Here is a 27,886-nt window from a genome sequence, read left to right as displayed (position 1 = left end):
CAGAACGAGTGGCCTCACAGCAGGGATAGGCTACTTGTAGTCTCAGAGTTTACTATCGTCAGGAACAAACGAGAGGCTGAGAGCTGGGAGCTTTCAGGGTTGAGAAGCATAGGACTGGGAAAATCACTGCAGACAAATGTTACGGGACTAGGGATTGAAAGATACCTCAGAGACTGATGCTTGGTGAGACCCCTGCCTTCAGCCCGTTCTTACCTTCCTTCCTTGGTAAAAAGCTGTGTTGGGATATGGGCCTCTGCGACGGCATGTGGTGGCAGAATGGAGGAGGAGAGCTGCTGTGACAGGGAAGTCAGCAACACGTTTTAAGGGGGCTCCTTCCTTCTTCTGTTGGGAGTAGAGATGGACTGGAAGACCCCCTGGAGGATACAGGTCTGGTCCAGCAGCAGCTGGACCAGCTCTCTACCATCGGGCGCTGTGAATACGAGAAGACATGTGCGCTGCTCGTGCAGTTGTTTGACCAGTCTGCCCAGTCCTACCAGGAGCTGCTCCAGAGTGCCAGCGCCAGCCCCATGGACATCGCAGTGCAGGAAGGTGAGTGGACACCCAACTGCTGTCAGCACTCTTTCACTCACTGTCACCTGCCTTTCACCTCCCCCGCTTCAGAAGACTTCCTCCATCCTCAGTTAGCTTCATATACACAAGAATATTTGATAATAAATGCCCTGGGGAACTAGGAAAGAGTAACTGAAGTCATATCTGTAGTGGATGTGTTCAAGGAAGTACTGAATTCTAAAACTAATGCCCCTGTCTGATAGGGGAGCCTTGGTTATAGGGGAGTTTCGCCCTTGGTATCACCCTTACTAGAGCAGAGGAGTAGCTGTTCTCTGGAGGAACAGTCTGACTTCAGGGCCTTTTCAGTTTCTTAAGATTAAGGGAGTTCACAGTAAGAAATGAACCTCACAGGGAGGAATTTCTTCTTGCAGTGATGACTGGAGGTGACACTAATGGGTCTTCTTCCTGTTGCAGGAAGGCTGACGTGGCTGGTTTACATCATTGGTGCAGTGATTGGTGGCCGGGTCTCTTTTGCCAGCACTGATGAGCAGGATGCTATGGACGGCGAGCTTGTCTGTCGGTAAGTGCTCCCACAGAGGCCCCCGTTTCACTGCTCTGACCCTCCCACCCCCTTTCGGGTCTTGAGGCCATGGGAATTTGACATGCTTCTGTTAGTGCTTTTCTTCCCATTTACAAAGTATAATTTTATGAAGCTGATTGCCCATGAAAATGAAAAACTGTTACAGGTCCAAATTCCAAAGTTTTTATAAATACGGCAACAGCCATGCCTACAATCTTTACTAAAAAACCGTCTGCAGTAATTCAGCAAGGAAATAAATTGTGGATATAGAATTAAGAGTATAAGTAGGATACAGAGTGGAGAGTAGCTTTTAATTCTGTTTAAGTGCAATATCTCAGAGTTAATGAAATGTGGACTGCTTTTGCCTTGCCTAATAGTCAAATAGGAAGTCTAATAGGAAACTGGGGGTCTTCAAATATCCCTAAAGATGAATTACAGAATTTCTACAGCCTTTCAGATGCCTTGACATACCTTTTTCTATCTACAGGATTTCAAGTTATTTTGTGTCTGTATGATTCTCATCTTAACTAAAAACCTGTAAATGAGCATTTAGTGATTTCTGAAAGTCTACTTACTATTGAAATAAAAAGGCAGGATTTTTTAAAAATCTTTTTAAACCTCTGCAGCAGAGATTCTCAGACTTTTTTCTTCAAGACTTTGTACCATCTTAAAAAGTATAGAGGTCCTCAAAGAACTTGTTCATATGGGCTATATCTATCAATATTTATCATATTAGGAAGTAGAACTAAGACGTTCTATGTTTTTAAAATATTTACAAATTAATTTAAAAAATAATAAGCCAATTTCATGTTGATATATATAATATTGTTTTTAATAACTATTTTTTTCAGAAGAAATGAATGAGAAGAGTAGCTTTGTTTTAATGTCTGGCACAGTAAAAGTCAGCTGGATTCTCCTCTCTGCTTCTGCATTCAGACTGTAGTGATATCACACAGCTTATAGCCTCTGGAAAAACCCCACTGCACCCTCCTGTGAGAATGCGGGTGAAAGGGCAAATAATGTTTTAGTATTTTTATGAAGAGCTTTCCCGGTGACCGAGTAGTAGAGAATCCACCTCCCAAGCAGGAGACTTGGGTTCGATCCTTGGGTGGAGAGGATACCCTGGAGGAGGAAGTGGCAAGCCACTCCAGTATTCTTTGGGAAATCCCATGGACAGGGGATCCTGGCAGGCCACAGTCCATGAGGCTGATAAAAATTCAAACACAACTGAGCAACTAAATAACAACAATTTTCATGAATGGGGTTTGTGACCTTGCAAGGAACTGCTACCTTGAAGGGTTCTAAAGTTTGAGATGCTCTCCTTAGACATTTTGACATAACTCCTTAGAATTGGTCCCTAGACATTTCAGTCCATTTCTATTCTTATTCTGAAAATCCCCATTTTTCTCTTTCTACCCCCACCTTATTTATCAGATGCTCATCTGCCCTAATTGAACAAAGATTTAATAAGGATGAAATCCAATACCTTTCTGATTCTGTGGCCTTGTGTAATACTGTGTGTGTGTGATAATATAAATTGAGTTTAGACAATTTCTCATATACTGGCTCTCAACTTGAGTGTTCCAGAACAGTGACTGAGTCCAGTGCACTCATGATGTCACAAAATGTTCAATAGTTTGTTACCTGTTTTCACATTATCAAAATGTCAGATGACTCACTTGTAATAGCATCATTCTTACTCATCCAGCATCCACTCGCTTGCATTCCAGTATGCTTTTTTTGGGGGAATGGGTGCAGTGAAAGGGATGATGTCACAGGCAGCATGTCGGCTCTTGGTCCCTGAAGTGTTTCCTGCCTGTGGGCATTGTCCTTCATGTGTCTCCTTTCCTTTTATGGCTTTATGAGAAAAAAGATTGAGAGCCACTGGCTTAGTCCTGTCTCCCTCATTTTATAGCTGTGGAGCTGGGGCTAAGAAAATAAAATTGCTGTACTTGAGTTCTCACGGAAGCTTCAGGGATGACCATTACCCTAGTACTAGTATTTTTTCCCACTGTTTTTAAGCAGTTACAAGTTCTGCCTCCATCTATAGAATCTCAGGGGACTGGAAGTTTTAAATATCTAATTAGTCATTCATATTCCTCGGCTGTGGTTCCTGAGGCACAGAAGGGGAGAATTTTGTTCCCTAGTGGAGCTTAGAGCCTGCAGAGAGTGCCTTTCCAATAGGATGATGGGTGAGGGGCGGGGGTGTGTGCCTCTTTTCAGGGGAGGTTGGTTTTCTCTGGTGACCAGGATATCCTGCTGTTGAGAGAATCATTGCTTTTCCTCCTCCAGGGTGCTCCAGCTGATGAACCTAACAGACTCTCGCTTGGCTCAGGCGGGTAATGAGAAACTAGAATTGGCCATGCTGAGCTTTTTTGAACAATTTCGTAAGATCTACATTGGGGACCAGGTGCAGAAATCCTCTAAGGTAACAGATTCTGAGTTGGCTGCATTTAGTGCTCACTTCTGCTTGTGGAGTTTCTGAGTAAAAGAAATGGCTGTTAACAGTTTAGTTACAGTCTCCAGTATCAGAATAATTCAAATAGTTCCTCTTGGTCTGTAGAATTTCAGGAGACTCCTCAAAGAGTAGAAGTCAGCTGGATTCTCCTCTCTGCTTTGCATTCAGTCTTCATATATTTCATGTGCTTAATAAATGACTAGTCACAACATCCATTGGTCTCCCCTAAATTGACAGTTCTTAGTCCCTATGTACATGAATGGATGTTCAAAACAACAAGGTTTTGACAGGTTTTTTTTATCATTTTAGGCTTGAAGATAACATCTACCCAGTATTTAGTAGTGCTCAGAAACTAGCTCATCCCGTCAGTAAAGACTTTCCCAGCACTGTTGTTCATATTCTTCATATGGTTTTAACCTCCTTCATGAGGACAGAATCAGTACTGGGATATGGTTTTTCTTACCTGTATTTTCTGGTTGCTTTCTCTTCCCCAAACACATCACCAGTTGTACCGCCGGCTCTCAGAGGTGCTGGGCCTGAATGACGAGACCATGGTCCTCAGCGTCTTCATAGGGAAAATGTAAGTATCCTGGCTCGCCCTCGGCAGGAGCCCCTCGCAGTCCGGTTGCGACTGTACAGTGTGGTCTTGGCGTCGTGCCGCCAGTGCCTTGGTATTCCAGCAGTGATCGTTTGCGTCAGAAACTTGTGCATTTGAGTGTGTGACGAGCTGTGCTTAGAGATACGGCCCGGCCCCAGAGCATTCCAGGCTTGAACAGGCAAGGCTTTCATTTTGTCCGTGCAGAATCTCATCGGCAGCCTCTGGAATCATGGGGAACCTGTCGGGGGGAGCCTGTTGTGACATTAGCAAAACAGACCTTCCTCCCCAGACTCTCACCAGGTCACCCTCCTGCCCAGAGGCCCCGAGCCGGCTTCCGTTTTCCGATGCTGATTGCCACTAGGTGTCCCCCCAGGAGGGGAGCCCCACTCTAATTCAAATGGGCTTACTCCTCTCAAGAACCATCACACCCTTTCAGAGTCTTGAATCGCAAAAATCAAGCACTGTTATTTGAATTGTCTTCAAAGTTGGAGCTCCTGATTGGCCCTTTTTGGTTCTTTTTTTTTTTTTTTTTTTAAAGTTATGCCACTTTGCTTACATTTCCCCCTTTTTTAGGAGCTCAATTTATCAACGCACACAGTAGTAGCCAAATAAATATATCACCCAGGGCTGTGTGCAGTGCACCATTTTGCCTCCTTTCAACCATCCTGGACCTAAACATTCATACCCATGAGCTGGTTAATCACTTAAGATGAAAAAAAGCAAAGGGGGTCTAAAAGACTCTGCCAGCCAAGAATCCAGAAGCAAGGGCTACTAGAATTCTGCAGCTGACAGTGGATGGTGCAGGTGCAGAATTGCATACGTCTGCATGTTATCACTGCCGCAGAAATCTCTTGCCCTTGCTGCAGAAATCAGCCCTGGAGTGCCCCAGAATTCCAAGGGCCTGGGTATGGGCCAGTGTAGCTTTGGAACCAAGTAGTGAAGATTATCTGAAGGATAATTTTTCTAGTCAACCAAATGTAAGTACGGAGATTTTATACCCATTTTTTTGTGGTTGTGATGTCTGTGAATTGGTGATGCAGGTGTGTGGTGACTCGTGATGGATGATTTTCTTCTTCTCCCAACTCTCCAGAACACCAGGCATATCAAAAGTCTCCTGCTTTTTCTTTTCTTTTTGTCCTCCAGCATCACCAACCTGAAGTACTGGGGCCGTTGTGAACCTATCACCTCCAAGACACTACAGCTTCTCAATGACCTCTCCATTGGATATCCTTTTCTAAGCTGGCTTCTGGGGGACCATGGTGTTACACAGTCTGAGACATCAGGGCCTGTTTTACTTCTACCTTAATTTAGCTTTATGTATACCTAAGTATGGGCTTCCCAGGTGGTACTAGTGGTAAAGAACCCACCTACTGATAGAGGAGGCGCAAGAGATGCAGGTTTGATCCCTGGGTTGGAAAGATCCCCTGGAGGAGGGCATGGCAACCCACTCCAGTATTCTTGCCTGGAGAATCCCATGAACAGAGAAGCCTGGCAGACTACAGTCTATAGGGTTGCAAAGAGTAACTGAAGCAACTTAGCACACACACATACTTAAGTATTTTCCATTCTCCTCAGAACCAAAGGCAACACCCACATACAATCCAGGTCTAATTCCAGACCTTAAAAATGAGCCAGCCGACAAACTAATCGTCTGTTGTTGTTAAGTCGCTTGGTTGTGTCATGCTCTTTCGTGACCTCATGGACTGTAGCCCACCAGGCTCTTCTGAAATAGTCTCCCAAAGATTTATTCCTGGCTATCTCTAAGATCCAGAAATCCCCAACAGATCTTTCTGATAGGTACACACTCTTTGAAGCCAAGGTTTTAGCATAGGTGGCAGTAAAGTCCATCTGGATTTTTCTATCAGCTTATAGGTAGAAGTAGCCTGATCATAAACTTTGCAATAAAAGTAGTGGCTACACACCCTCTTGACTTGGATTCAGTGTGCTGTAAAGGTTGAATTACTCCAAAACAGCTTATCACACCAGGGGTCTACAAGAGAAGTAAACCCTAAAAAACATTATTTGGGTGTCTTTTTTTCATACAGAGCTAGTCTCATTCTAAATGCATAGGAGAGAGGTTTATTCACACCTACAGTGGGTGCCATGCACAGACTTTAGGGCTTAATTCTTTTTCAGAAGCCCCATTGAGAAAAGCTACTCTAGGATATCATGATTCTTGAGGGAAACTGCCGGGTTTTAGCTGTTTTCTTACACATAGACTTTAAGGTGGGTATTTTTTTCATCTATCAGTTAAAATGCTGTTTAGAAGAGAATACCTTTTTCCCCATTTGGCAGTGTTATATTCAAATGGTTAAGACAAATAGGTTCTCCGGGCATGGGATTCATAGTAAAGGAAGAAACTGCTCTCACCTAGAAAGTGCCCATTGTGCAGCAGAGATTCTTACTTTGCATCACCCTTTCCTTGACCCTCTTCCTTTGTCCTTACATACAGTAGTGTAAGGAAGCTAGTGAAGCTGAGTGCAGTACAGTTCATGCTGAACAATCACACGGTGAGTGGTTGAGCCCCTTCCCTGGTCCTACTCTCCAGCCCCCTCCCCGCCCACGTGCTCTCAGCATCAACGTGTTCACACTGAGCTCCTTGGCGCTCAGTCCCCCACGCCGTCACACTGCCAGATGACGATTACTGTCATCAGAGCTTCTCTTTGGGATCCAGATAATCTGAGTTATGGTGAAGTCACCAACTATTACTAAAATAACTTAGTTGTAGATAACAATAACAGTTTAAAATTTTTTTTAAATACTCCTCATTTACCATTAAGGAATGATATAATACGGCCATTAGCTTGAAAGGGCTCGGTAATTCTAAAATTACTGGCTTGCATTCTGCCTCTAATCTGTGTTTTTATCTTCGTAATTTGTTTTCTTTTTTCAATAGAGCGAGCACTTTTCATTTTTGGGTATTAACAATCAGTCCAACCTGACAGATATGCGGTGTCGAACTACCTTCTACACGGCACTTGGGCGTCTCCTCATGGTGGATTTAGGTACTGCAATAAATCCTAGTGGCTAGTGAAGTAATTTGGCGTTGTTCTCAATTTTTACAAGAGGATAGAAAACTAAATGTTGGGAGAAGTCTTTTCTGTTGTTTCAAAAATATCTGAAGTTACAGTTTGATTTCACCAAGAACAGGTCCTGCTATCATGATCTTTGTAACTGGAAGAGATTTACAGTATGTGTCTGAAGTTTTCATCTGATAGGTTTTAAAATTCTATTCATAATTCTCATCTGTAAGATACGGGAATTGAGAATTGAGATTCCTAAGTGCATCTCATTGTCCAGGTAACCCCTCCTGCCACATCGAGGTGCAGCCACTTGAGATGGCCAGCATCCTCAGCACCCACTTCCCTGGCATGGATGAACCAGGAGCGCTTATGTGTCTTTCTCGCTCTGGTTGTGATATTAGCAGTTTGGGCTCAGCTTACAACCTCAAGCTTAATAGTACCATAATTTTTAGCTATTTAAGTTTAATCCTGCTAAACTTACAAGGTAAAACTTTCTCTGTTTATGAAGGATTATTTACAAAGGGAGGGGGGTAATAAAAAAGAAATTCCTCCATGTGCGCCTAATTCAGGTTCAGGTCTCATCTAGTTCTCATACACCAGACTCGATCATTTCTCGACTGACTATAGTTCTCATTTAAGGAAAAATAAGTAACGTAGTACCTTGTACACATCAGAATCTTTGATACTGAACCTCAGTATTGAAAAAATTGGGGCATTCCTGGGTTAGATGATTTCTGCTGTGATGATTTTTCTAGTTTAAAAAATTATCTCTGTACATAATTTTATTCTGAAATTACTACTAGTACCTACTGGGATAATCAAGAGACTGCTCTGAATTATCCCTGGGTCTGTACTTCTTTTATACCAACTTACTTTTCACGTATACCACAGCCTTGCACGTTTTGTATTGGGGTCACAGCCCGGGTTATTTTCCTTACAGGAGAGGATGAAGACCAATATGAGCAGTTCATGCTGCCGCTCACAGCAGCGTTTGAAGCTGTGGCCCAGATGTTTAGCACTAATAGTTTCAACGAACAAGAGGCAAAGGTGAGTCCTTCACCCATTGATTGATCTGCTTCTGGCTGAGGGCTAGCCCCTGAGAGAGACGGGATTAAATAGCACTGCAGAAAATAGTGTTTTATCTATAGATTTTCTACTGATACAGCTTTTTATTCAGTCTCTTGGATTCCTGAGATTTTTAAATAGAAGAACCAACATAAGTTTATAAACTGTTTATGTTCTTAAACAGTTCTTAGGATTTTTTATCTTTATGTTTTCACATGTATTGGCATAATGTAAATATGTTTTCTCATTGCCTTTTTAATCTCTGAAGTATATTTGGTCATGTCTCCTTTTCATTTTCAATACTGCTTATTAGTGCTTTCTTTGGTTTTTCTAGATGTCTTACAAGGGGTTTGTCAGTTTATTAGTTTGCCTCATGGCACACAAAAGAATTCTTTTTTCTTTTTCTTTGTTTTATCTGTTTTTTCTATTTCCTTCATTTCTGCTCTTAATCTTTATCTTCATACCTTTTACTTGAATCTATGCAGTGGTTGCCACTTCACTTTTCAAGCTCTTCTTTCCTAATACAGTCATTTAAAACTAAATGTCTCTCTAGGTGTATTATTTCATAAGTGTTGTTTTTTTTTTAATTAGTGTTAAAAAAAAAAACACATAAAACTTACCATCTCAGCCATTTTTAAGTGGTTTAGTAGCACTAAGTTTTCACATTGTTTTGAAACAGGTCTCCGGTCTCTACAAGCTATGATATATAGCATCTTTCATTATCATTCAGCTTTTTGCATTTTATTTCCATTAAGATTTTGTCTTTGACCCATGAGTCATTTAGAAGGGTTTGTGAATTTCCATATAAATGGAATTTTAAAGTTACCTTCAGTTATTGATTTCTAGCTGTCAGAATAGCCATCTTTTTTTTTTTTTTTTGCTTTCCTCCTCTTTTTGTTTCTTGAACACCTGCTTTCTTTATCTATAGATCTCTGTACCAAAACCAGAAACAGTGGACTATTAATACTTGTAGAACTTTTCTGTAGTGTTCATGACACTAATACTGAATTTTAGAGCCACCAAATAGCCCAGAGGTATTGCCCCCTAAAATGCCATACTTCACCTGACATTATGAAATTCTTTTTCATCTCTAGATAGCCTCTTGGTGTTCTCTCTCCAAATTAACAAGGAAGTCAGAGAGCAACACCAGTTACCAAACTCCTCTTTACTCTGGTGTGCTGGGGTCTGAGATGGGCACTACTACTATCAGGGATAACAGGGATAGCAGCCCTTTCCCCATCACATTAGTTCTGTACAAAACAAGTAAAATTAATGAAAGAACCACCTTGGCCATGAACTACAACCATCACTATATCTTTGTCATGTCTCATATATCAAGCCCATGTCTTAAAGTTGAGCTTATGGTATCAGTTAGGAATAGAGCTGTAAGCAGACCATTAGCAAAAATGCAGACATTTTTTACAAATGAGTCAGGATACCCAGTGTGCCTACTGTGGGTGTTAGCTTTTGGAAAGGGGTTTCATTGCACTTCAGGGCCCACTAGTCAATATTCTGTTGAGAAAGAGAGCTTTGAATTTGGAATCTTGGTGTCCTAACCCTGGCCCTGTTGCTGCCTACTGGCAGGACTGTGGACAAATTATTGACCTCATTGGGTCACAGGCTTTTATTCTTTAAAAGCATAGTATTAGTACTTTATAGGTCCAAGATCCGATACATCAGTCTTCTTTCTAGATAGCCCAACCAAAAGGCAAATAGTATTGCAGACTTCTGTCTTGCTCCTGGCGGGGTCTGCATTTGCTTTCCTGTGGCACTGACGCCTTTGTAACTGGATGTGGTACCAGACCTTTAGGGATATGACTCTTCTCCATCTTCTTGTATGTGCTTTTTTGCCTTTTTCTCCCCCACCTCTTCTTGAATACGCTTTTTTGCTTTTCCATTTTTTTTACATAGTTTATCACATTAATGTCTTAAAATCTTCCAATTTTAGTATATGTGCTGCCGAAGCGAGCACATAATGTCTTAAAATCTTATCAGCCTCTGTTTTTGCTGTGATGGGCCAGGAAACCATCCCTTTCTCTGGATATAAATAGCATCCAAGACTAGTTTTCCAAGAGAAGAGATTGCACTTCTCTCTTTTGGACGGGAGAGATCGAGTCAGAATACTTGGGAAGGAGTATTTGTTGAATGATGGGAGGAGGAAGATGAAATTCCCATCGGGTGGTGATAGGTTTGGTGTGTCTTCTGTCTTAACATATTTTTGCCTTCTGCCACAGCGAACTCTAGTTGGCCTCGTAAGAGACCTGAGAGGGATAGCTTTTGCCTTCAATGCCAAGACCAGCTTCATGATGCTGTTCGAATGGATGTATCCTAACTCAAGCTAGGAGTGCACCTCCGCAAGCTTTACCTGGAGGGTGAATGGGTGATGGAGTCATCGGGGAAGGTGGGAGGAAGGAATTGTGAGGCTGAGAAGGTGAAGAGTTACCCAGAAGGCAGCCATATCTTTCCAGTTCTCATTCCTCAGTGATCCAGTGACACGAAGCTGCCTGGTCACTGAGATTGAGAAGTGAGTGAGGTGGGGCTCCTCGGTTTCTATTTGGGGGCCCAGTTATAAATCCCTTTGGAATTATTGCATGTGAATTTTGCTACACTTAGAAAAGAGACTTTTCAGTCTACTAATAAATAAGACAGCTGTACTAGGAGTTAGAAAGGCAAACCTTGCTAACTTCATAACCTGTAACAAATCATTTAACATCTAAGTACCTCTGTTTCCTCAAACAGTTATGTACAGTTATGCTTCCCTGTCACCTCACAGAAGTGGTAAGAGGACAGATAACTGGGTGAAATGCATTGTGCTTCTCAGAAGAAAGGCATTATGTAAGTTAAAGTGTGTCTTTAGATGCCCGTTACAAGGTAAAGGACACACAGTCACTCTAGAGCCTTCTGTTTAGAAAGACTCTAAGATCAGCAAGCAGGAGACAGGAAATCAGAGAACTGTAATTTGGCAGTGTGTGCCTGACCAGTGCTGAGAAATTGTGTACCTCTCTGGATTCAGAATTCTTCCTTAGCCTCTCACTTACAGCTACCCCTCCTACATGCCCATCCTGCAGCGGGCCATTGAGCTGTGGTACCATGACCCAGCCTGCACTACCCCTGTGCTCAAGCTGATGGCGGAACTGGTCCACAACAGGTAAGCAGGGAGACTTTCAGAAGGCCCCACTGCCCTTCATCTGAGCAGACCCTGCGATTATTTGTTTTATCTAGTGTTTTCAGCAGATTGTAGAGGGTACTAAGACTCACTGCTGTCAAACTTTAAAACTTCTGAAAGACTGTTCTGATTTTGTTTGTTTGAAAGAAGGATCGCCCCCCACACACAAGGCCATAGTTGCTTACAGGAAGTAAGTCACTTTTTAAAAAGTGTCTCAAATACCCACTCTTAAGTGAATTTGGCGACCAAGAGTCTCATTTATAAATTTCTTTTTTATTTATTTTTAATCAAGGATAATTACAACAGGGATCAGCCATAAGTATACATATGTCCCATTATGTGTTCATTGTTAGGCAGAAGACAGCTGAATCAGTGAAGGTTATCTTAAATTAAGAAAGATTTCCAAAATACTACATTTTAGATTTGCCCAGCAGTCTAAGGGCATAAAGAAAAGACAACTTCAGCACCTTGACTTCACTAGAACTTCAGCTCTGTATCTGCCTTGCATCTGTACCAGCACACCTGAGAGAATTAGTCATTTTTGCAACTACCTTAGTGAAGAAGTAGGTGATAGTCACAGAAGCTGGAGCCACCTGTGAGGCTCATAGTTAAGACTTGTTTACAAAATAAACATTTAAGAACTTCTGCTCTTTGCCACTTAGGCACTTTGATATTGATTGTGCCAGACAAAACCTCTGCCCACATTCTGGAGGGACAATAGGCAGTATAAGAAATGTGGAAGATCATTTGAAAAAAGTAAGATAATAAAACAAGGGAGTTGAAGAGAAGGATTCTTAGAGACAGTAATACAGATGACCAGAAGCACTCCGGTGTTCCCTGCAAAGAGAGGGAAAGAGCAGTCAAAACAGGGAAAACAATTCAGTGGTCCTAAGACAGAATGAGCTTGCTGGGACTCGAGACAGCAGAACACTGCTGGCTGAAGCCTAGGGAAGGAGGGGAGACCCTGGTGGGCGACCAGTCAGACACATCATGCGGCAGCTCAGTACAGCAGTGGTGAAGCGTGGTGTGTACTCAGTATGTGGGAAGCTCCTGGAGTATGTTAAGCAGGGATTAAAATGATCTCCTTGACATTATTTAAAGGTGTCCTTCTAGCTTCACGTGGAGAATGAGACCCTAGGGGCAGGAGTGGAAGCAGAAGGACCTCCCAGCTGGTGGGCGGGTTCAGGACGTGTTGGGGATCTGGGTGGATTCTCTGTGGGGAGGGGGAAAGAAGAATCAAGAGGACTCGTGTTGGTCTGAGGCCTTACCGGCCATCAGATCACCGACCTCATTAAGCAGTAGAGGAGAACTCCGGCCCAGGGGATGGTCAGGAATGCAGAACTCTGGTTGTTGACGTTGTTTGCCCTCCCGGCTTGACTCGAGGGAGCGCGCTCAGTCCTTCACAGCTTTCCTCCTTCAGAAGTAGGGGCGATGCTTGTACGCAGTTGCCACTGAAGCTAGAGAGGTAACATATAGTAGATTGAAGTCTGCAGGGCTGTGAGTGCAACCAAGCACTGACTGTGCTGGCACCCATACTTTAAACCAAATTGAGAACTTTTTTAAAATAATTTTATTTCTGGCTTCATTTTCTTTGTTTCTTTTAAGTGTTTTCAGTTTAAGCAGCAAAACTTGAATGTATCATGGTTTTTTTTTCAAGAAACAAGCTACATCACTGGTTATCTTGGATTAACTTGCTTATTTCACATTAGGAAAGGTAGTCTAACTTGCTTATTTCACATTAGGAAAGGTAGTCTATGTCTTCACGCAAAAAGTATCACCTAAGGTACTCAGGCAAGAGTGAGTCTTCCAGCAACATAGCTCTGACTTTTATCTCCTGTGTGTTATCCTCTCAGATCCCAGCGGCTCCAGTTTGATGTCTCATCCCCCAATGGCATCTTACTCTTCAGAGAAACCAGCAAGATGATAACGATGTATGGTAAGCAGTTGAGAGGAGCAGAACCCTGGGAGTGAGTTCCAGCCCGTCGCCACACTCCGTGTGTGGGTCTCAGGCCAGGGCTGCCGGGCATGCTGCGTTGCGCACACGCTCGTTAGAGTGTCGCCCGATGCCAAGGGCTTTTGGACGAAGAGGGTTGAGTTGGCGTGTGGACTGTGAGCTACCACGTGATTGAATAAATATATCTCGTCTACTCAGGCAATCGCATCCTGACACTAGGAGAGGTCCCAAAGGATCAGGTCTACGCACTGAAGCTCAAAGGCATCTCCATCTGTTTCTCCATGCTGAAGGCTGCTCTCAGCGGGAGCTACGTCAATTTTGGAGTGTTCCGTCTCTATGGGGATGACGCCCTGGACAATGCTCTGCAGACCTTCATCAAGCTGCTCCTGTCTATCCCCCACAGTGACCTCCTGGTGAGCCCTGGGCTTCATCGCTGACAGAGTCTGAGGCCATGACTGAATGTTTCTCTAAAGAACTAGAAGCTAGCTCCACTGGGCCCTCTGTCTCCCCATCTGAAGGGCACTAGGCTGTTTATTTCTGATCGTGCTCACACGTGCTGAGGTACACATTGCCTCCGCTGACTCTAACCCTGCTTCTCCTACAGGATTACCCCAAGCTCAGCCAGTCTTACTACTCACTACTGGAAGTCCTCACCCAGGACCACATGAACTTTATTGCAAGCCTGGAGCCTCATGTCATCATGTATATTCTCTCTTCCATTTCTGAAGGACTTACTGCACTCGGTAAGCACCTGGGTGGGTGAGTGGGCTGGTCCATTGGCTTTTACCACCTCCCTAAGCAGAAGGGAGAACCTTGCCCCAATTGGATTATTGCTTTGGGGAGTTGACCCTCACACCAGAGTATATAACTCTTGGGAACATTCTCCTCCAGCACATACTTACTGATGCCCTCCTACAGACTAGGCGCTAAGGACCTAGTAATTAGTCCCTGTCCCGCGGGAGCTTTTCATCTGGTAGATGAAATAGACATGTAAACAGATGACTGCCTGTTCCCGCCCTTACCTGTGTAAGCACGGCAGTGGGGTGAGTACAGAGCGCTATGGGAGCACCCAGGAAGAATACCTGAACTCCTGGCCTTGAGGAGGGCGTCCTGCAAGGCGCGAGTGGGCGTCATCAGATGAATTGGGGAAGAAGCCTCCTGGCAGCAGGAACAGCACGTACTAGCCCCCAAAGGCAAGGAAGAACCAGGAAGTCCACATGGCAAGAGAGGAGTGAGGCGAAGCTGGAGGAAGCGAGGAGGCAGGGCAGCTCTGGAGGTCACAGAGGCTGCCCTTCAGCTGGATCTGGGTGCTTGGATCCTAGCCTTAGGGCAGTGGAAGCAGTGGGGCGTTTTACCTAGCGTGCTCCGTAAGTCTTTTCATCCTCCTCCACCTGGCTCTGGTCAACCATTTTGTTACCATGCTGCGTGCCAGCCAGCTGTCTTAGTCGGTGTGTATGCGTGCAGAGAATAAAATACATTTTTATACTAAGCTGAGCAAAACATAAATAGGATGAATAAGTCAACTGAAAAATGATCATAATTTATTGCAAATGCACAGAGAATGACTTTTGAATTGTCTGCCATGGTGAGTTAGCCACACCTCTGTGCCACTTCCTTGATACGCACTTACCTCCAGCAGGATGCATAACCGTATCTAGAACCATCCAGCCAGGTATCAGATCCTGCTTTGGAAGGCTGTTTTTTAGCTTCTTGAAAACAGAGGGACCTTGGTATGCACAGAAGCAGCGTGGTTTACTCATTCAGGCCTGTGGTCCGAGCCTCACCAAGTCAGTGCTGTCTGCAGGCTGCACTGCAGTGCAATGTCCTGTTTATAAAATGCACAGATACCTGCAGCTTTACACCACACACTTCCCCAGAGATGCCAGAGAGAAAAGAAGGTTTTAGCACCCAAGTCTTAACAAACTGTAGTGTTGATAGGCTGTACTAAGCTGGGTTCAGTGACATCACCCAGGTAACTTGGAGCACAGGCTCACGTCACGTGCTTGGATTCTAATCATTGCTTTTTCCAACTACTTGCAGTTACTAGACCTTGAGGCAAGTCATAGAACCTCTACATACTTCTCTTTACTCATTGGTAAAATGGAACACCTACCTCCTGGTGTTCTCAAGAGGATAAAACATTAGCACAGTATCTGACACGATAAAAGCACTTGCTCTTTTGTTAGCTGTCTGTCGCTTTTTATGAAGCAGACGTCAGTCCACATCCTATGAAGTCACTAATTTCAGTAGTGTTTCTGTTATTAGCTAGTACGACGAGCCCATTTTCAGATTTGGCATTAAACCCTGCTGTAAAATGAGGGTGAGAGGTTAACAGACAGCATCCCACGCAGTAGTCTTGGCTACGCTGGCCACGTCCCCAGTCCAGCTCGCTGCCTCTGAGGGGTCTCAGCTTGGCGTCTCACATTCACCTACATCGCCGGTGGCAGCTCAGTACCCCTGTTCTGCTCATCCCTGCCCTGTTTTCTTCCAGACACCATGGTATGCACAGGTTGCTGCTCCTGCCTGGACCACATCGTGACATACCTCTTCAAGCAGCTTTCCCGTAGCACCAAGAAGAGGACGACGCCCCTGACCCAGGAGAGCGACCGCTTCCTGCATATCATGCAGCAGCATCCAGAGATGATCCAGCAGGTGAGGAGTGTGAGGGGCAGGAGGCGGCGTGGGGGAGAGAACCTCTCCGAGAGGGGCAGGCCCAGCAAGATAATGAACCTGACCAACCTTTCACCTGGTTAATGCTGCCAAGGAGAATTTTATGCGCTAAAATGGCAGATCTTTGAGTTTGCTGAGGAGTCACTGAATGTGGAGATAGAAAGTCTGAAACGATCCAGTTTTGAGTTTTTCTTCTGAGTGTCGCACCAGCCCCGACACCTTGGGCCCGTCCCGTGAGCACGCTCCTCCTTCCGTGGCAGTGGCTTTGCTCATCCATCGCTGTAAATGGAGGGTGGGTTAGAGTATCCAGCTGTAAAACTTGTACTGCCACTTGCAAAATAGAAATAAGAGTGTGGGACAGAGAATTCCCTGGCAGTTGAGTGGTTAGAACCCCAAACATTCACTGCTGAGGACATGGGTTTGATCCCTAGTTGGGGAGCTAAGATCCCTGCAAGCCACACTGTGCAGCCAAAAGACTTGCATGTTGTTCTACCTTTCAAATAAAGCTCTCGGTTTAACAGAAAGAAAAAAAGAGTGCATGACAAAAGGAGATAACTGACCACACATGAAGATCAAACCATATGCCTACCATTATTTAATTTGTATGCAAAATCTTTTTTTTTAATTTTTATTTTTTTGCAAAATCTTTTAAAAAATAAGATTTGCAGAAATACACCAGATAAAAATAGATAACGAAAAAGAATCAATGGAATAATTTAGATTTTTAGCCAAAAATATTTTAACCAACCTCATCTGTATCCACGTTTCTCTCTAAGAAGTAGCAAACACCCCAAAAAGGTTGTAACCCTCTATCTTCTAAGAGAAGGTCCTGAGAGCTTTAGTGCGGGGTGGTCTTGCCTATTATAATCATTCACTTGACTGATCCCATTACCCACAAAAATCAGGGTTAACTGGAAAGGTCCATTTTTAAATGAATTATCAAACCGATTTAAAGACCAGGAAAGGGAATATCTTGTAACTCACCTCATAATAGATTTAAATGAAGTTTCATGGACTATTTGGTTTACTCTCAACAGAAAAGGCTTTCAGCCTAGTCAGCTCCTTTGTTTGGGATCTGTAGCTCTGTCTGGGCAGCCACACACCAGGTCACTGCCTCCACTTCTCCATTTCCAGATGCTGTCAACGGTGCTGAACATCATCATCTTCGAAGACTGTAGGAACCAGTGGTCTATGTCCCGACCCCTACTCGGCTTGATACTACTTAATGAAAAGGTAGGAGAACCAGCTCCCTGGTGTCCAGGGCGCTGGGGGAAAGACAGACACGCCCGCAGTGGTGAGAGAGAGAACGCGGCCCATCTTTTGAGCATGTCCTCCTCATGCTCTGAACAGAACACAGTCACTTAAATGTTACAAGTCAGCACCTGGTGCAGTTCAGACAGAAGGGGAAGGATGAGGAAGTGTGACAAGGAGAGAAGCCGCTGGAAATCAGAGCACCTGAGGCCTACATTCTAGTTCCAGTTCTGCTGTAAACAGACATAAATAAGTCTAGAGATTCTTATAAAAGAAGAATCTTAAAAAAAAAAAACCAGTTCTGCTGTAAACAGACATAAATAAGTCTAGAGATTCTTATAAAAGAAGAATCTTAAAAAAAAAAAAAAGAATCTGTATCAGGTGGCTCTCATAGCATTTATTGCTTTAAAATTCTAGATTTTTAAGTAAGATAATGATATCCTACAAGTGCTTGCTTAAACTTAAAAAAAGTATCCAATTTTGTTTCTTCTAGAACACTCCTGTTCTTCAGGTGATGAGGGGCTAGTCAGCCTTTCTGCCTCTTGTCTCCTTACCTTCTCTCTCTCTGCCCTGCAGTATTTTTCTGACCTAAGGAACAGCATCGTGAACAGCCAGCCACCAGAGAAGCAGCAGGCTATGCACCTGTGCTTTGAAAACCTGATGGAAGGCATTGAGCGGAACCTTCTAACAAAAAACAGAGACAGGTGAGTGTCGGAGGCCCTGCCAAGAAATCCTGGGCACCTGTTAGTTTTCAGATCATTGAAACGTAGGAGACTCCTTCCAGGTCTTCTAGATGTCGTCTAAAAAGAAGTGCTGCCCAATAGAAAAGCAAGCCACGAAATAATTTTAAATTTTCTAGTTGCTGTAAAAAGAAACAATGTTCATTTTAATATATTTTATTTATTTAACCCATGTGTCTAAAATAATATGTCATTGTGTAATCCGTATTTTTAAACTGAGAATTTTAACATTGTTTTTATTGGACTAAGTCTTCAAGATCTTGCATATTTTACAAGTAACAGGAAATCTCAATTCAGATGCTAAATTTTCATCGGAAATACTTAATTTGTATTTAGATTTCCTAAGAGTTACAGTTGACAAAGTAGACTCCCATACTTAAGTTGTTCCAGACATACTTAGTTGTTCAATAACTGAACTTATGTCAGGTTTTCCTAAATTGATTTTAAAATTTTCTTTCATTTTAATTAATTAAATACACAGCTTTTAACTCCAAGTTAATTAAGGTACAGTTGGGGGCTGCATTTCAAATGTCTTCTCACTGCGTTCGGCTCCTCCGTTGCCCTGAGCACTTCAGGTGCTGTGAGCGCCCTGCACCAGTGGCTACCGTGCTGGCCAGCACGGGTCTCGGCGTTAGGACCTGAGACAGCCTCATTCTCGTCCAGCCCTCACCTCGGGAGGGTTACTTCCCATCTGACAAAGATGAGACTGAGATTCCTTTTGTGCTGCCATGAGCCCGAAATGATCCTCAGAGCCCTGGATTTAACCACATCTTGAGCCTGCCTTGAATGTGTCAGGGAGAAAGGGGTGCAAAACTAGCCCAACTTCTCCTTAGTCTTAGGACTGAACCTAATTAACTGACCTTAGAACCCATTGCTTCAAACATTCTGCCTCTCAGTAGCCACTTGCTTGCTAGAAACTTTTTCGGCAAAGGCCTCTCCCTTCCACTCTGCTCCCCCAACCTACATGCTCCTCTCTGTAGGTTCACCCAGAACCTGTCGGCATTCCGTCGAGAAGTCAACGACTCGATGAAGAATTCCACGTATGGAGTGAATAGCAATGATATGATGAGCTGACACCTCCTTGGACTCTACCTGTACAGAGCAGTGTCCCTTTGGTCTGACCCAGGGGGCGAACAATTACAATGGAGAGGGCCTGGCTGATCCTGGCCCCCTCCTCCAGGGGTATGGGGAAAATGGCAAAGGTCAACTAGCTTCTTCCCCAGGGAATAGGGGTGTGAGTGCACTCACTCGGGGGCAGGGCGCTGCTGGTTCCTGGGGGATTGGGTGGGAAGGGTGGTGGGAGGAGATAAGGAGATAGAGGCACAAATGTGTGAGTCTCCAGCCCCCCTCCTCCTGGGACCACCCGTGGGGAAAGAACCCCCAGTGTCCTGCCACAACCTGCCTTGTATAAACATGTACATTTTTTCATAACATTTTGAACAAGGTTTATATTGACTCAAGTTTAAAAACAAAGTGTGACTGAAAAATTTTTACAGAGTCTAGTGCACCAATGCTGATGTGAGGGGTTGTGTATGCGAGTGAGGAAAAAATGTGTATTCTGGTGGCCTGAAGCTTTACTGGACAAGGATGTGTGAACGTGCAGAGATATATTTAGTGACACAGTGTAGAGAGGCAAAAAGAAAAAAAAAGTAAAAATTCCAAATGTATATTTTTTCTTATTGCCCTTCCCTTGCCCCCCCAAATCATCACTTCCTGTTACTGTACTACCCTTGTTATTAGGAACTCTAAGCCATGCGGAGCACCACCCCTCCTCCCCGGTCAGCCTGACGCCGCCCTCGGTTCCTTGGCCTCTTGCAGTGACCCACAACTCCAGCTCAAAGTGTTTGGCGTTCTTAGCTTCATCCTCTTTCCCACTTTGCCGATCCCCCATCCTCAGACATATGCCTCTTGCTTTTAAAAGTCAGATGTAACTCTATACTTTAGGGTTCTTGGTCTCTGTTCAAAGTGGAGACCAGAGAAAAGGAGTTGAGCCAGTGGCTCTCCTGTCGAGCAATTTGGATGAGTCCACCAGAGGCCCAGTCACGTGTGGCCAATAACTTTTAGTCTTCCCCAGCCCTCGAGGCAGTGTGTGTGGATGTGTGCGTGTGGATATTTATATATGTACCCTGCACTCGTGAATGTATGAACTGGAGGAAGTTACTACAGTGGAGGGGTTCTTAATAACAAGGTCTGCCTAGCATGAAGTATTTAACATTCTCCCACCCCTTTAAAAATATACATTTTTATAAAATGAAAACCATAATAAATGTTTTGAATATTAAAAAAAATTAACCTACAGAGGAAAATTAACGGAGAAAGCTATTTGCCTTGTACTTTTTCCACAACTGTTGCTGCTAGTTGTACGCATCTCTAGTTCAGCTCTCGCCCATGGGACACTCATCAATTAGGTTTTATTTTTATTTTTCTCCTCTACCCCCAGAAACAAGCCTGTTTTTTTGTTTTTTCCTTCTCCTCTGGCGACTGTGTGGTGAATCCTTTCTTGCGTGATCAGGTTGCGGATAGACTTGTAAGGGTGTTTGCTGCATACAGTGTAAGCATTGTGACCGCCAATAAACTTCAATGGTTTCTACTGACCTGGTTTCAGCAATCAAGTCTAGTGTGTTGGCAGGGACATGTCTCATTCTGAACACATGAAACATGCATTCCTGAAAGCCAGTGGGTGACAAGGGACCCCTCAACTCTGAAATTAGCTTGTTTCTCATTGGATGAAGTCTGATTCCATAGCTTTTTAAAAGCAGGACTCTTTTAGTCCATATATTCTCTATATAAAAAATATGCTGGGTCCACAGCTGTAACAAGTGAAGCCTCTCTATCTCTTTATGAGCTTCCAGGTAACAACAGGGTAACCAGGAGAGAAGTAGTAATTGCAAAAACCCGAGTTAATGTTCTGACATACGCTCGTGAGCTCGGCGTCATTCATAGACCCTGACAAGTTCAAGGACAAATATTATCCCCAGAATACTTGGCAGATTTCATGAGCCAGAATTGTCAAATGTAGAACAGAACTACCATAAAAGGGACTATTTCTCATCCCCTTTGCTATGTATGTAGGACCCAGATGTAAAAGCATTTAATTTCCAGGAACATTGAAAAGTATTAAGGTACTACGATAGCTTCCTGTACCTTAATGCAGAGTGCATTCAATAATCACAGTCTCTAGAGAGCCACTGTTGTCCACTAGATACACCTCTGTCTGCTGTTTTGGTCTCTGGTCCAAAGTTATTTCACAGGCCAAAAAAACATACATTCTAATATCTAAAGGCAAGTAGAATTGATTCATCTTAGTCAAGTCTGTCTCTAAGCCTAATAGAAAATGGTCGGCCTTCATTAATATGCAGAACACTCCAGTCACATGCTCCCCTGACCTGGACTTCTAATTCTGCAGTAAATAAGACAAAAATAACTTTCTCACAGATATTTGAAGAAGAAACCCTTTTCCCCCAACTATCCTGAAATGCTGACTGATCAGCAAAACCCCATACTCCTCCCTTTCCTTCCACAAAAACAATTTCAAAGGCAAGAACCTCACTAGAGATGGTGTCTCCCCAGTGCAGTCCTAAGCCCAGTCCAGTCATTACCAAGTGCCACAGTTAAAATCTTCCCCAACCACATCAGACTTTTTAAACAGTGAAGCTGCAAGAGGGATACCCCCACAAGAGCCTTTTTTCCTGGTCAGTTATCAGCAGTTTCACATGAGTCAACCTAATAAATGCAAAAGCCAGTTAGTTATCTTTAAACTTTGATTTCCTCAAGAAATCTTGTGGAGCTTTTATTCAGTTGAAGAATGAATTTTTTACTTTCCAGGCTATCCTAGGCATCAAGTCAAATGTCTCTGGACAGTGTTTCCTGACATAAACTTACCTTACATTGACAAAAACACCTAGAATCTTTATTGCAGATCATCAAACTGTATGTATTTGTTTTTGTTGGCTCTGCCAACAAATAGGGTTATCCATCTTCACTAAGGTATAATTCAGACAAAGGAAGAAGGATCAAATTTTAAGTTTTCAGATTTTAAGAAGTACTTTCAGCCAAGTACCAATTTTCTAATGACAAGTGACAGCCTACTAAGAAGTAAATAGTTGTATGTTCTGCAAATGCAAACTTATTAAGAACTTGCTTCTTTCCCTATCAAGTGGCAAAATGTTCTAGTAATTTACAAAGTTTTAACCAAGAGTGGGAAAAGACCACTTTTCAAAATACCCATGGTCATGGGGTAAGATGAATTAACTCCAGAGAGCCAAAACACTTCTCTGTATCTTAACTACCACCAGCCAACCCATCTTCCACCCAAGAGTTTTAGCTGGATCTACAACAAACCTACATTGCCACATGAAGTGTTACCCAAGTGCTAAAGCAGAAAGGGAAAGCAAAGATGATTACAGGGAGACTGCAAAAACCATAACCAATAACAAGGGCTGGAAAATATGTAAATGAGTATTACTTTAAAAGTCCTAGTTCTTTAAATCTTTCAAGTTTAAAATATACTCACCAGCCATAATTAATACAACAACCAGTCAGGTGCTAGATAATGTCTAAGAAGCTTCTTGAATCAGCAGCATGTCTCCTGGGTCTATTACATTTATCTTGGGTTTCTTAGATAACCCTGGAATTCACTAGTCAGCCAGTTTGGTTTATTTCGGGATCAATGGGTCACTAAACAAATGAGCTGCCAGATAGTGGGACATCAAATGATCAAAAGGGAGTATGAAATCAAGCCTCAGATATTATCCTCTTCCTCAGAAAACCCTTACGGTTCTCAAGACGGCCTCACTGCTGCTGTCTGTTCATTCATCAGAATCTACTCTAAGCCATATATACCTTTTTGAGGGTCAGCAACAGAAAAGGAAACTAAAAAGGAAAAAACATCATTTGCAAGGCAAATTGGTACAAGCTGACCCCAAAACAATGTAATGAACAATACTTAACACAAGCACAGCTATACTTGAAATTCTGCTTAACAATCACAAAGACAGACCACTTAATAAGCAGGCATACCAGCACCACCTATATGGGCCAGAGCATCCCATTATTGGGTTACAAATGAATGAAGAGTGTCAAGTGGGAAATCTAATCCCTGCTATTGGACAACAAATTAAAGGAGTTCTATGTATATCTGGATTGAAGGTCTGGAGAACAACCAAACCCAGAATACAAACTGATCAACTGGACAACGGACTTGGCCTTTTGTAAAGGTCAAAGGGGCCACGCCAGTTTCTGATAGTGAAAGCGTGGGTGTATGTGAAAGCATGTCTCCCCTCAGCTCTGAAAGACTGATGACAGGGCAATTAAGATAAAGCTCTGCAAGGCTCCATTAGTTCAGCTGGAAAATGAGTGGAAATGAAACCACTCTTTGATCTAAGAATATGACAGGACTTCATCATTTCTATTTAACAAGAAATCACTTCCACACCCTTTAGTCTGGTCACAAAACAAGCCAAGCCATAAACTACCAGCCAAGCTACAAACGCTGCAAGGAAACCCTTCTACTCAGAGGACTGCCACTGCCATCTCCTCCACATTGCACCTTGTGCCTTTTCCCGGTCTGCAGGGCCCTCTCTTCTCAATGTAAACCTTTTTGTTCTTTACCCACCTTTTCAAACTCGGAGTAGAGCCCCACTTCCTTTTTGAAGTCCCTCCACTGTCCCTAAGTCTCATGGGATTACCTGAGGCATTGCTAAGCCCACTCCCGCCCTGTCTCAGCAACCAAAACGTGCTCCTTACGAGCCGGGCCTGACAAAAGAGGTAATACAGAAGAGATCATAATGAACGAAGGGATGTGTATCGGGGGCGTGGGAGAGTCTGCAGAACGGGGGAGTGGAGGGTAGTTGGACCTCCTTTGGGTGAAGCCCCTGTGGAGAGATCCCTGGGCTGCCTGCGTTGTGCGGTTAAGCTCACATCGTTACCAAAGGCTTCTACCAAAAGGAAAAGGGAAGGAGCCTCTAACACTAGCCCCGAGGCTCTGCGAAGGAAAGAGGGAAAGAATTCACCCCTGACCCGGCACGACTTCCCAACAAGCCTCCGCGCCCCGGAGGCGGTTCGGTGCTGTCTTTCGGTCCCCGCCGCGCCTGCGCACAGAGGCCGGCTCCGCGGGAGCGTGCTCTCAGGGCCGCCGCTCACCCCATCTCCGCCTCTCTGCGCAGGCGCGAGTCATGACTCCCAGCGTCCGCTGGCGGCGGCGGCGGCGGCGGCTGGGAGCAGGGCTGGGCTGCCCTATGGTTGCAGAGCGTCCCTCTTAGGGAAGGCCAGAGCTGGGCGGTGTACTGGGTAGAGGTATCCACGGTGACAATCACAGAGGCACTGTTCGAGGACTTGATCCCTGGCTGGGAAGAACTCAGTGGAATGGGCACACAGGCTGAAAAGGATGATCATTGCATGCTGTTTGCTCTGGAATACAAGGAGGAGCCTCCAAGAAGAGCAGTAACAGAAGCGAGCTCATCGAAAGAAGGCAAGGGAGAACATTCAAACAGCGTAAAAATCCTGAGGCACGAAACGCCTTGTACCTTTCTAGGGGCTGCAAAAACAGCATGACTGGAGGGAGAGTGTAATCCTAAACGAGTCTGGATGAAGGGTGGAGCACAAGAGGTTGGGATTTGATCCTAAAAACCATTAAGTTTGAAAGCAGCCTAGTGACCAATCTTTAACTCACCGCTGGTGAGTAAAAGCCTTTATTCGCCAATAGTGAGGAGCCTGGCACGCTGCAGCCCATGAGGTCACCAAGAGTTGGACGTGACTTAGCGACTGAACAACAAATGAGTAATAAGGAGTTCGAGAGAGGTGGGAAATACTGGGGGTGAGGGGTGGACTCAACGGGACTTTGGGAGGATAGAGAAAAGTAGATTGCAGTATGATTCCCCCCAGGAGCCAGAGTAGGACAAAAACTGAGTCACGGCAGAGGAATGGTGAGACAGCATAGGAAAGAATGCTTGGTGAGCCTGAACGGAACTCTGATCTGAGACTTCCCTGCTTTTGCAAGCAGAGCACTTGGAATTCAACAAGAAATTAGAAAATAGAGGAGGGAACAGTACTCAATCATAGTAAGATATAAACAATCAAACCCAGGAATATGTCAAAAAGCATAATATCATCATGACCAAATAGGATTGGTCCTAGAAACGCAAGGTTGGTTTAAAATATTCAAAAAATCAGTAAATGTAATTGACCATGTAAACAAAGGTGAATAAGGTGAACTTTCCAAAGAAGAAAAAGCGTATGACAAAAATTCTCACCAACTAGAATTAGAAACATTTTTAGTATGTGTAAATATGAAATATTGCAGAAAATATGAAAATCAACTATTTCTATATACTAAAAGATAAACTATCACTAGATGAAATTTTGAAATATATACTATTTGCTATAGCATCCAAAAGTATGAAATACATCAGAATAAATTTAACAAGATATATGCTGGATCGGAACACTAAGATCTATAAAACATCACTGAGGAAATTAAAGATCTAAATAAATGAGATTAAAACATGTTCATGGACTGTTGACTCAAAACTGGGATGGCTATTCTCCCCAAATTGAGCTACATTCTACAGGATCCAAATAAAAATCCCAGAAGGCTTTTTTCTTTTAAGAAACTGGCAAGATGATTCTAAAATTTATATGATAATGCAAAGAAACTGGAAGAGCCAAAATATCTGTGAGAAAGATCAGCATTGGAGGATTCAACTGCCTGATTTCAAGGTTTACTACCATGCTATAGTAGTCAAGACAGTGTCATATTGGCACTAGGATAGACAGACCAGTGGAAAAGAATAAAATCCAGAGATAGACCAACATATATGGTTAGTTGACTTTTGACAAAAGTGCCAAGGTAATTCAACAGAGAAAGAATTGTCTTTTCCAGAACTGGTGCTAGAAGAATTACATATTCACTTGAGGGGGGGAGGGGAATGAACCTCGGCCCTTACCTAACACCATGCACAAAAATTAACTTCAAATGGATCACAGATGTAAAAGTAAAAGCTAAGACTACAAGGCTTCCAGAAGGAAACTTAGGAGAAAATTTTCACAACCTTGAGTTAAGCAAAGATTTCTTAAAATATCAAAAGCATGATCCACAAATGAAAGAAAACTATTTGACTTCATCAAGTTTTAAAATTTCTCCTCTTCAAAAGATACCATTTGTTTTTTAAATGAAAAGGCAAACCATAGACAGGAGTGGAAAATATGTATGCCTAATACAGTCATCCAAGTACAAAAAACTACAATAAGAATAACTCAATTTTAAAATGAACAAAATATTTGAACAGATATTTTTTCAAAAGAAAATACACAGATGACCCATAAACAATTGAAAAAATATTCAACATCTTTTGCTATTGAAGAAATATAAATAAAAACCAGAAGAGCTGTCACTATATACATCCACCAGAATGACTAAAATTAAGAAGACTGACAATATGTTGACAGAGATGTATAACAACTGGAATTTTCATGCATTTCTGGTAGAAATGCAAAGTGGTACAGAAAATTTGGAAATAGTTTTACAGTTTCACATAAAATTTAATATATACATACCAAATAACCCAGCAATTACACTCCTATGTATTTATCCTAGAAAAACTAAAACATATTTTCATTCAAAGACTTGCCCTCAAATGGTACAGCATTTTTATTCATAATAATCTAGAACTAGAAACTACCCAAATATTTATCAACAGGTTTATCAGTCAGGGATGTAGCACAGGGAATTGGCTACTGCAATCATGAGGATTGGCTAGACAAGTCTGAAATTGGTAGGACAGGTTGTCAGGGAGAGCAGGCTGGAAGCTCTAGCAGGATTTGAAGCTTCAGTCCAGGTAAAACATCTTCAGAGAGACTTCAGTTCCACTCTTAAGGACTCTCAACTGATTGCACCAGGCCCACCCATGGTATTGAGGCTAATCTTTACCTAAAGGTAACTGGGATTGTGGATGTAATCACATCTATAAAATACCCTCACTAGAAACTGCCACATAGAAGGTGTCAGCCACACCCTCATTTTGATTGAATAACTGGTTGCAATAACCTAGTCAAGCTGACACCTAAAACTGACCAGCAGGTGTCTAGATATACAAATTTTGGAGTACTACTCAACAATAAACAGAAACAAACAGCAACAATATGGAAAATAAATCTCAAACACATTTTGCTCAGCAAAAGAGGGCAAACAAAAAGACCCTGTATGAATCTGCTTATATGAAATTCTAGAACAGTCAGTACTAATGTACAGTGTCAGAAAGCAGAGAAATGTCTAATGCCAATTAGTAAGGGGAGGATATTGACTGCAAAAGGAAACAAGGAAATTTGGAAGAGTAACAGGAATTGTAACTTGGCTGAGGAGATGGCTACCTGGTGTGTTGGTGGTAGTGTTGTTTAGGCACTCAGTCGTGACCAACTCTTTTGTGACCCCATGGACTGTAGCCCATCAGGCTCTTCTGTCTATGGGATTCCCCAGTCAAGAATACTGCAGTGGGTTTTCATTTCCTCCTCCAGGGGATCTTCCTGACCCAGGGATGGAACCCTTGTCTCCTGCATTGGCAGGCAGATTCTTTACCACTGAGCCTGGTGTATACATCTGTGAAAATTCAAATTATATGCTTTAAATGAGTACATTTTTATATATGAACTATTTCTCAATAAAGTCAGTGTTTTTAAAAAAATAAGCTCTTTCCTGCACAGTAGAAGCTCCACTCCAATCCGGGTTCCAGAGGATTCCTTCAGCACCATTTGTGGAAAAGACTAGGCTCTTCCTTGCCGCCTTTGTTGAAAATCATTGAATTTTATACGTAGGTGAGAAGTTTCCAGGATAGAAGTGATGTATAAGAACGCAATGAGAGAGGTTCCTGGTTATTTC

The 27,886-nt window shown here is 43.0% G+C and overlaps 1 protein-coding gene across 1 annotated transcript in view; it reads left to right on the top strand.

Annotated features, from left to right (window-relative positions):
• The window catches only part of XPO7 (exportin 7), a 35,927-nt gene extending 15,318 nt beyond the window's left edge, over positions 1 to 20,609 (top strand). Inside the window, exons 12-28 of the mRNA XM_070459708.1 lie at positions 356 to 549; positions 985 to 1,090; positions 3,383 to 3,518; positions 4,055 to 4,128; positions 5,290 to 5,373; positions 6,596 to 6,656; positions 7,043 to 7,151; positions 8,110 to 8,216; positions 10,469 to 10,557; positions 11,275 to 11,382; positions 13,254 to 13,336; positions 13,553 to 13,767; positions 13,959 to 14,097; positions 15,846 to 16,006; positions 17,159 to 17,257; positions 17,852 to 17,979; positions 18,996 to 20,609. Of these exons, the coding sequence (XP_070315809.1) occupies positions 356 to 549; positions 985 to 1,090; positions 3,383 to 3,518; positions 4,055 to 4,128; positions 5,290 to 5,373; positions 6,596 to 6,656; positions 7,043 to 7,151; positions 8,110 to 8,216; positions 10,469 to 10,557; positions 11,275 to 11,382; positions 13,254 to 13,336; positions 13,553 to 13,767; positions 13,959 to 14,097; positions 15,846 to 16,006; positions 17,159 to 17,257; positions 17,852 to 17,979; positions 18,996 to 19,089 (1,987 nt within the window). The 3' untranslated portion in view covers positions 19,090 to 20,609. The remainder of the gene's footprint in view (positions 1 to 355; positions 550 to 984; positions 1,091 to 3,382; positions 3,519 to 4,054; positions 4,129 to 5,289; positions 5,374 to 6,595; positions 6,657 to 7,042; positions 7,152 to 8,109; positions 8,217 to 10,468; positions 10,558 to 11,274; positions 11,383 to 13,253; positions 13,337 to 13,552; positions 13,768 to 13,958; positions 14,098 to 15,845; positions 16,007 to 17,158; positions 17,258 to 17,851; positions 17,980 to 18,995) is intronic.
• Positions 20,610 to 27,886: the final 7,277 nt, after the last annotated feature.

This window comes from Odocoileus virginianus, chromosome 31 (genome assembly GCF_023699985.2).
Source record: "Odocoileus virginianus isolate 20LAN1187 ecotype Illinois chromosome 31, Ovbor_1.2, whole genome shotgun sequence".
NCBI classification, from domain to species: Eukaryota; Metazoa; Chordata; class Mammalia; order Artiodactyla; family Cervidae; genus Odocoileus; species Odocoileus virginianus.
Note: the sequence above shows the minus strand (reverse complement) of the source record. Positions and strands in the feature narration are given on the sequence as shown.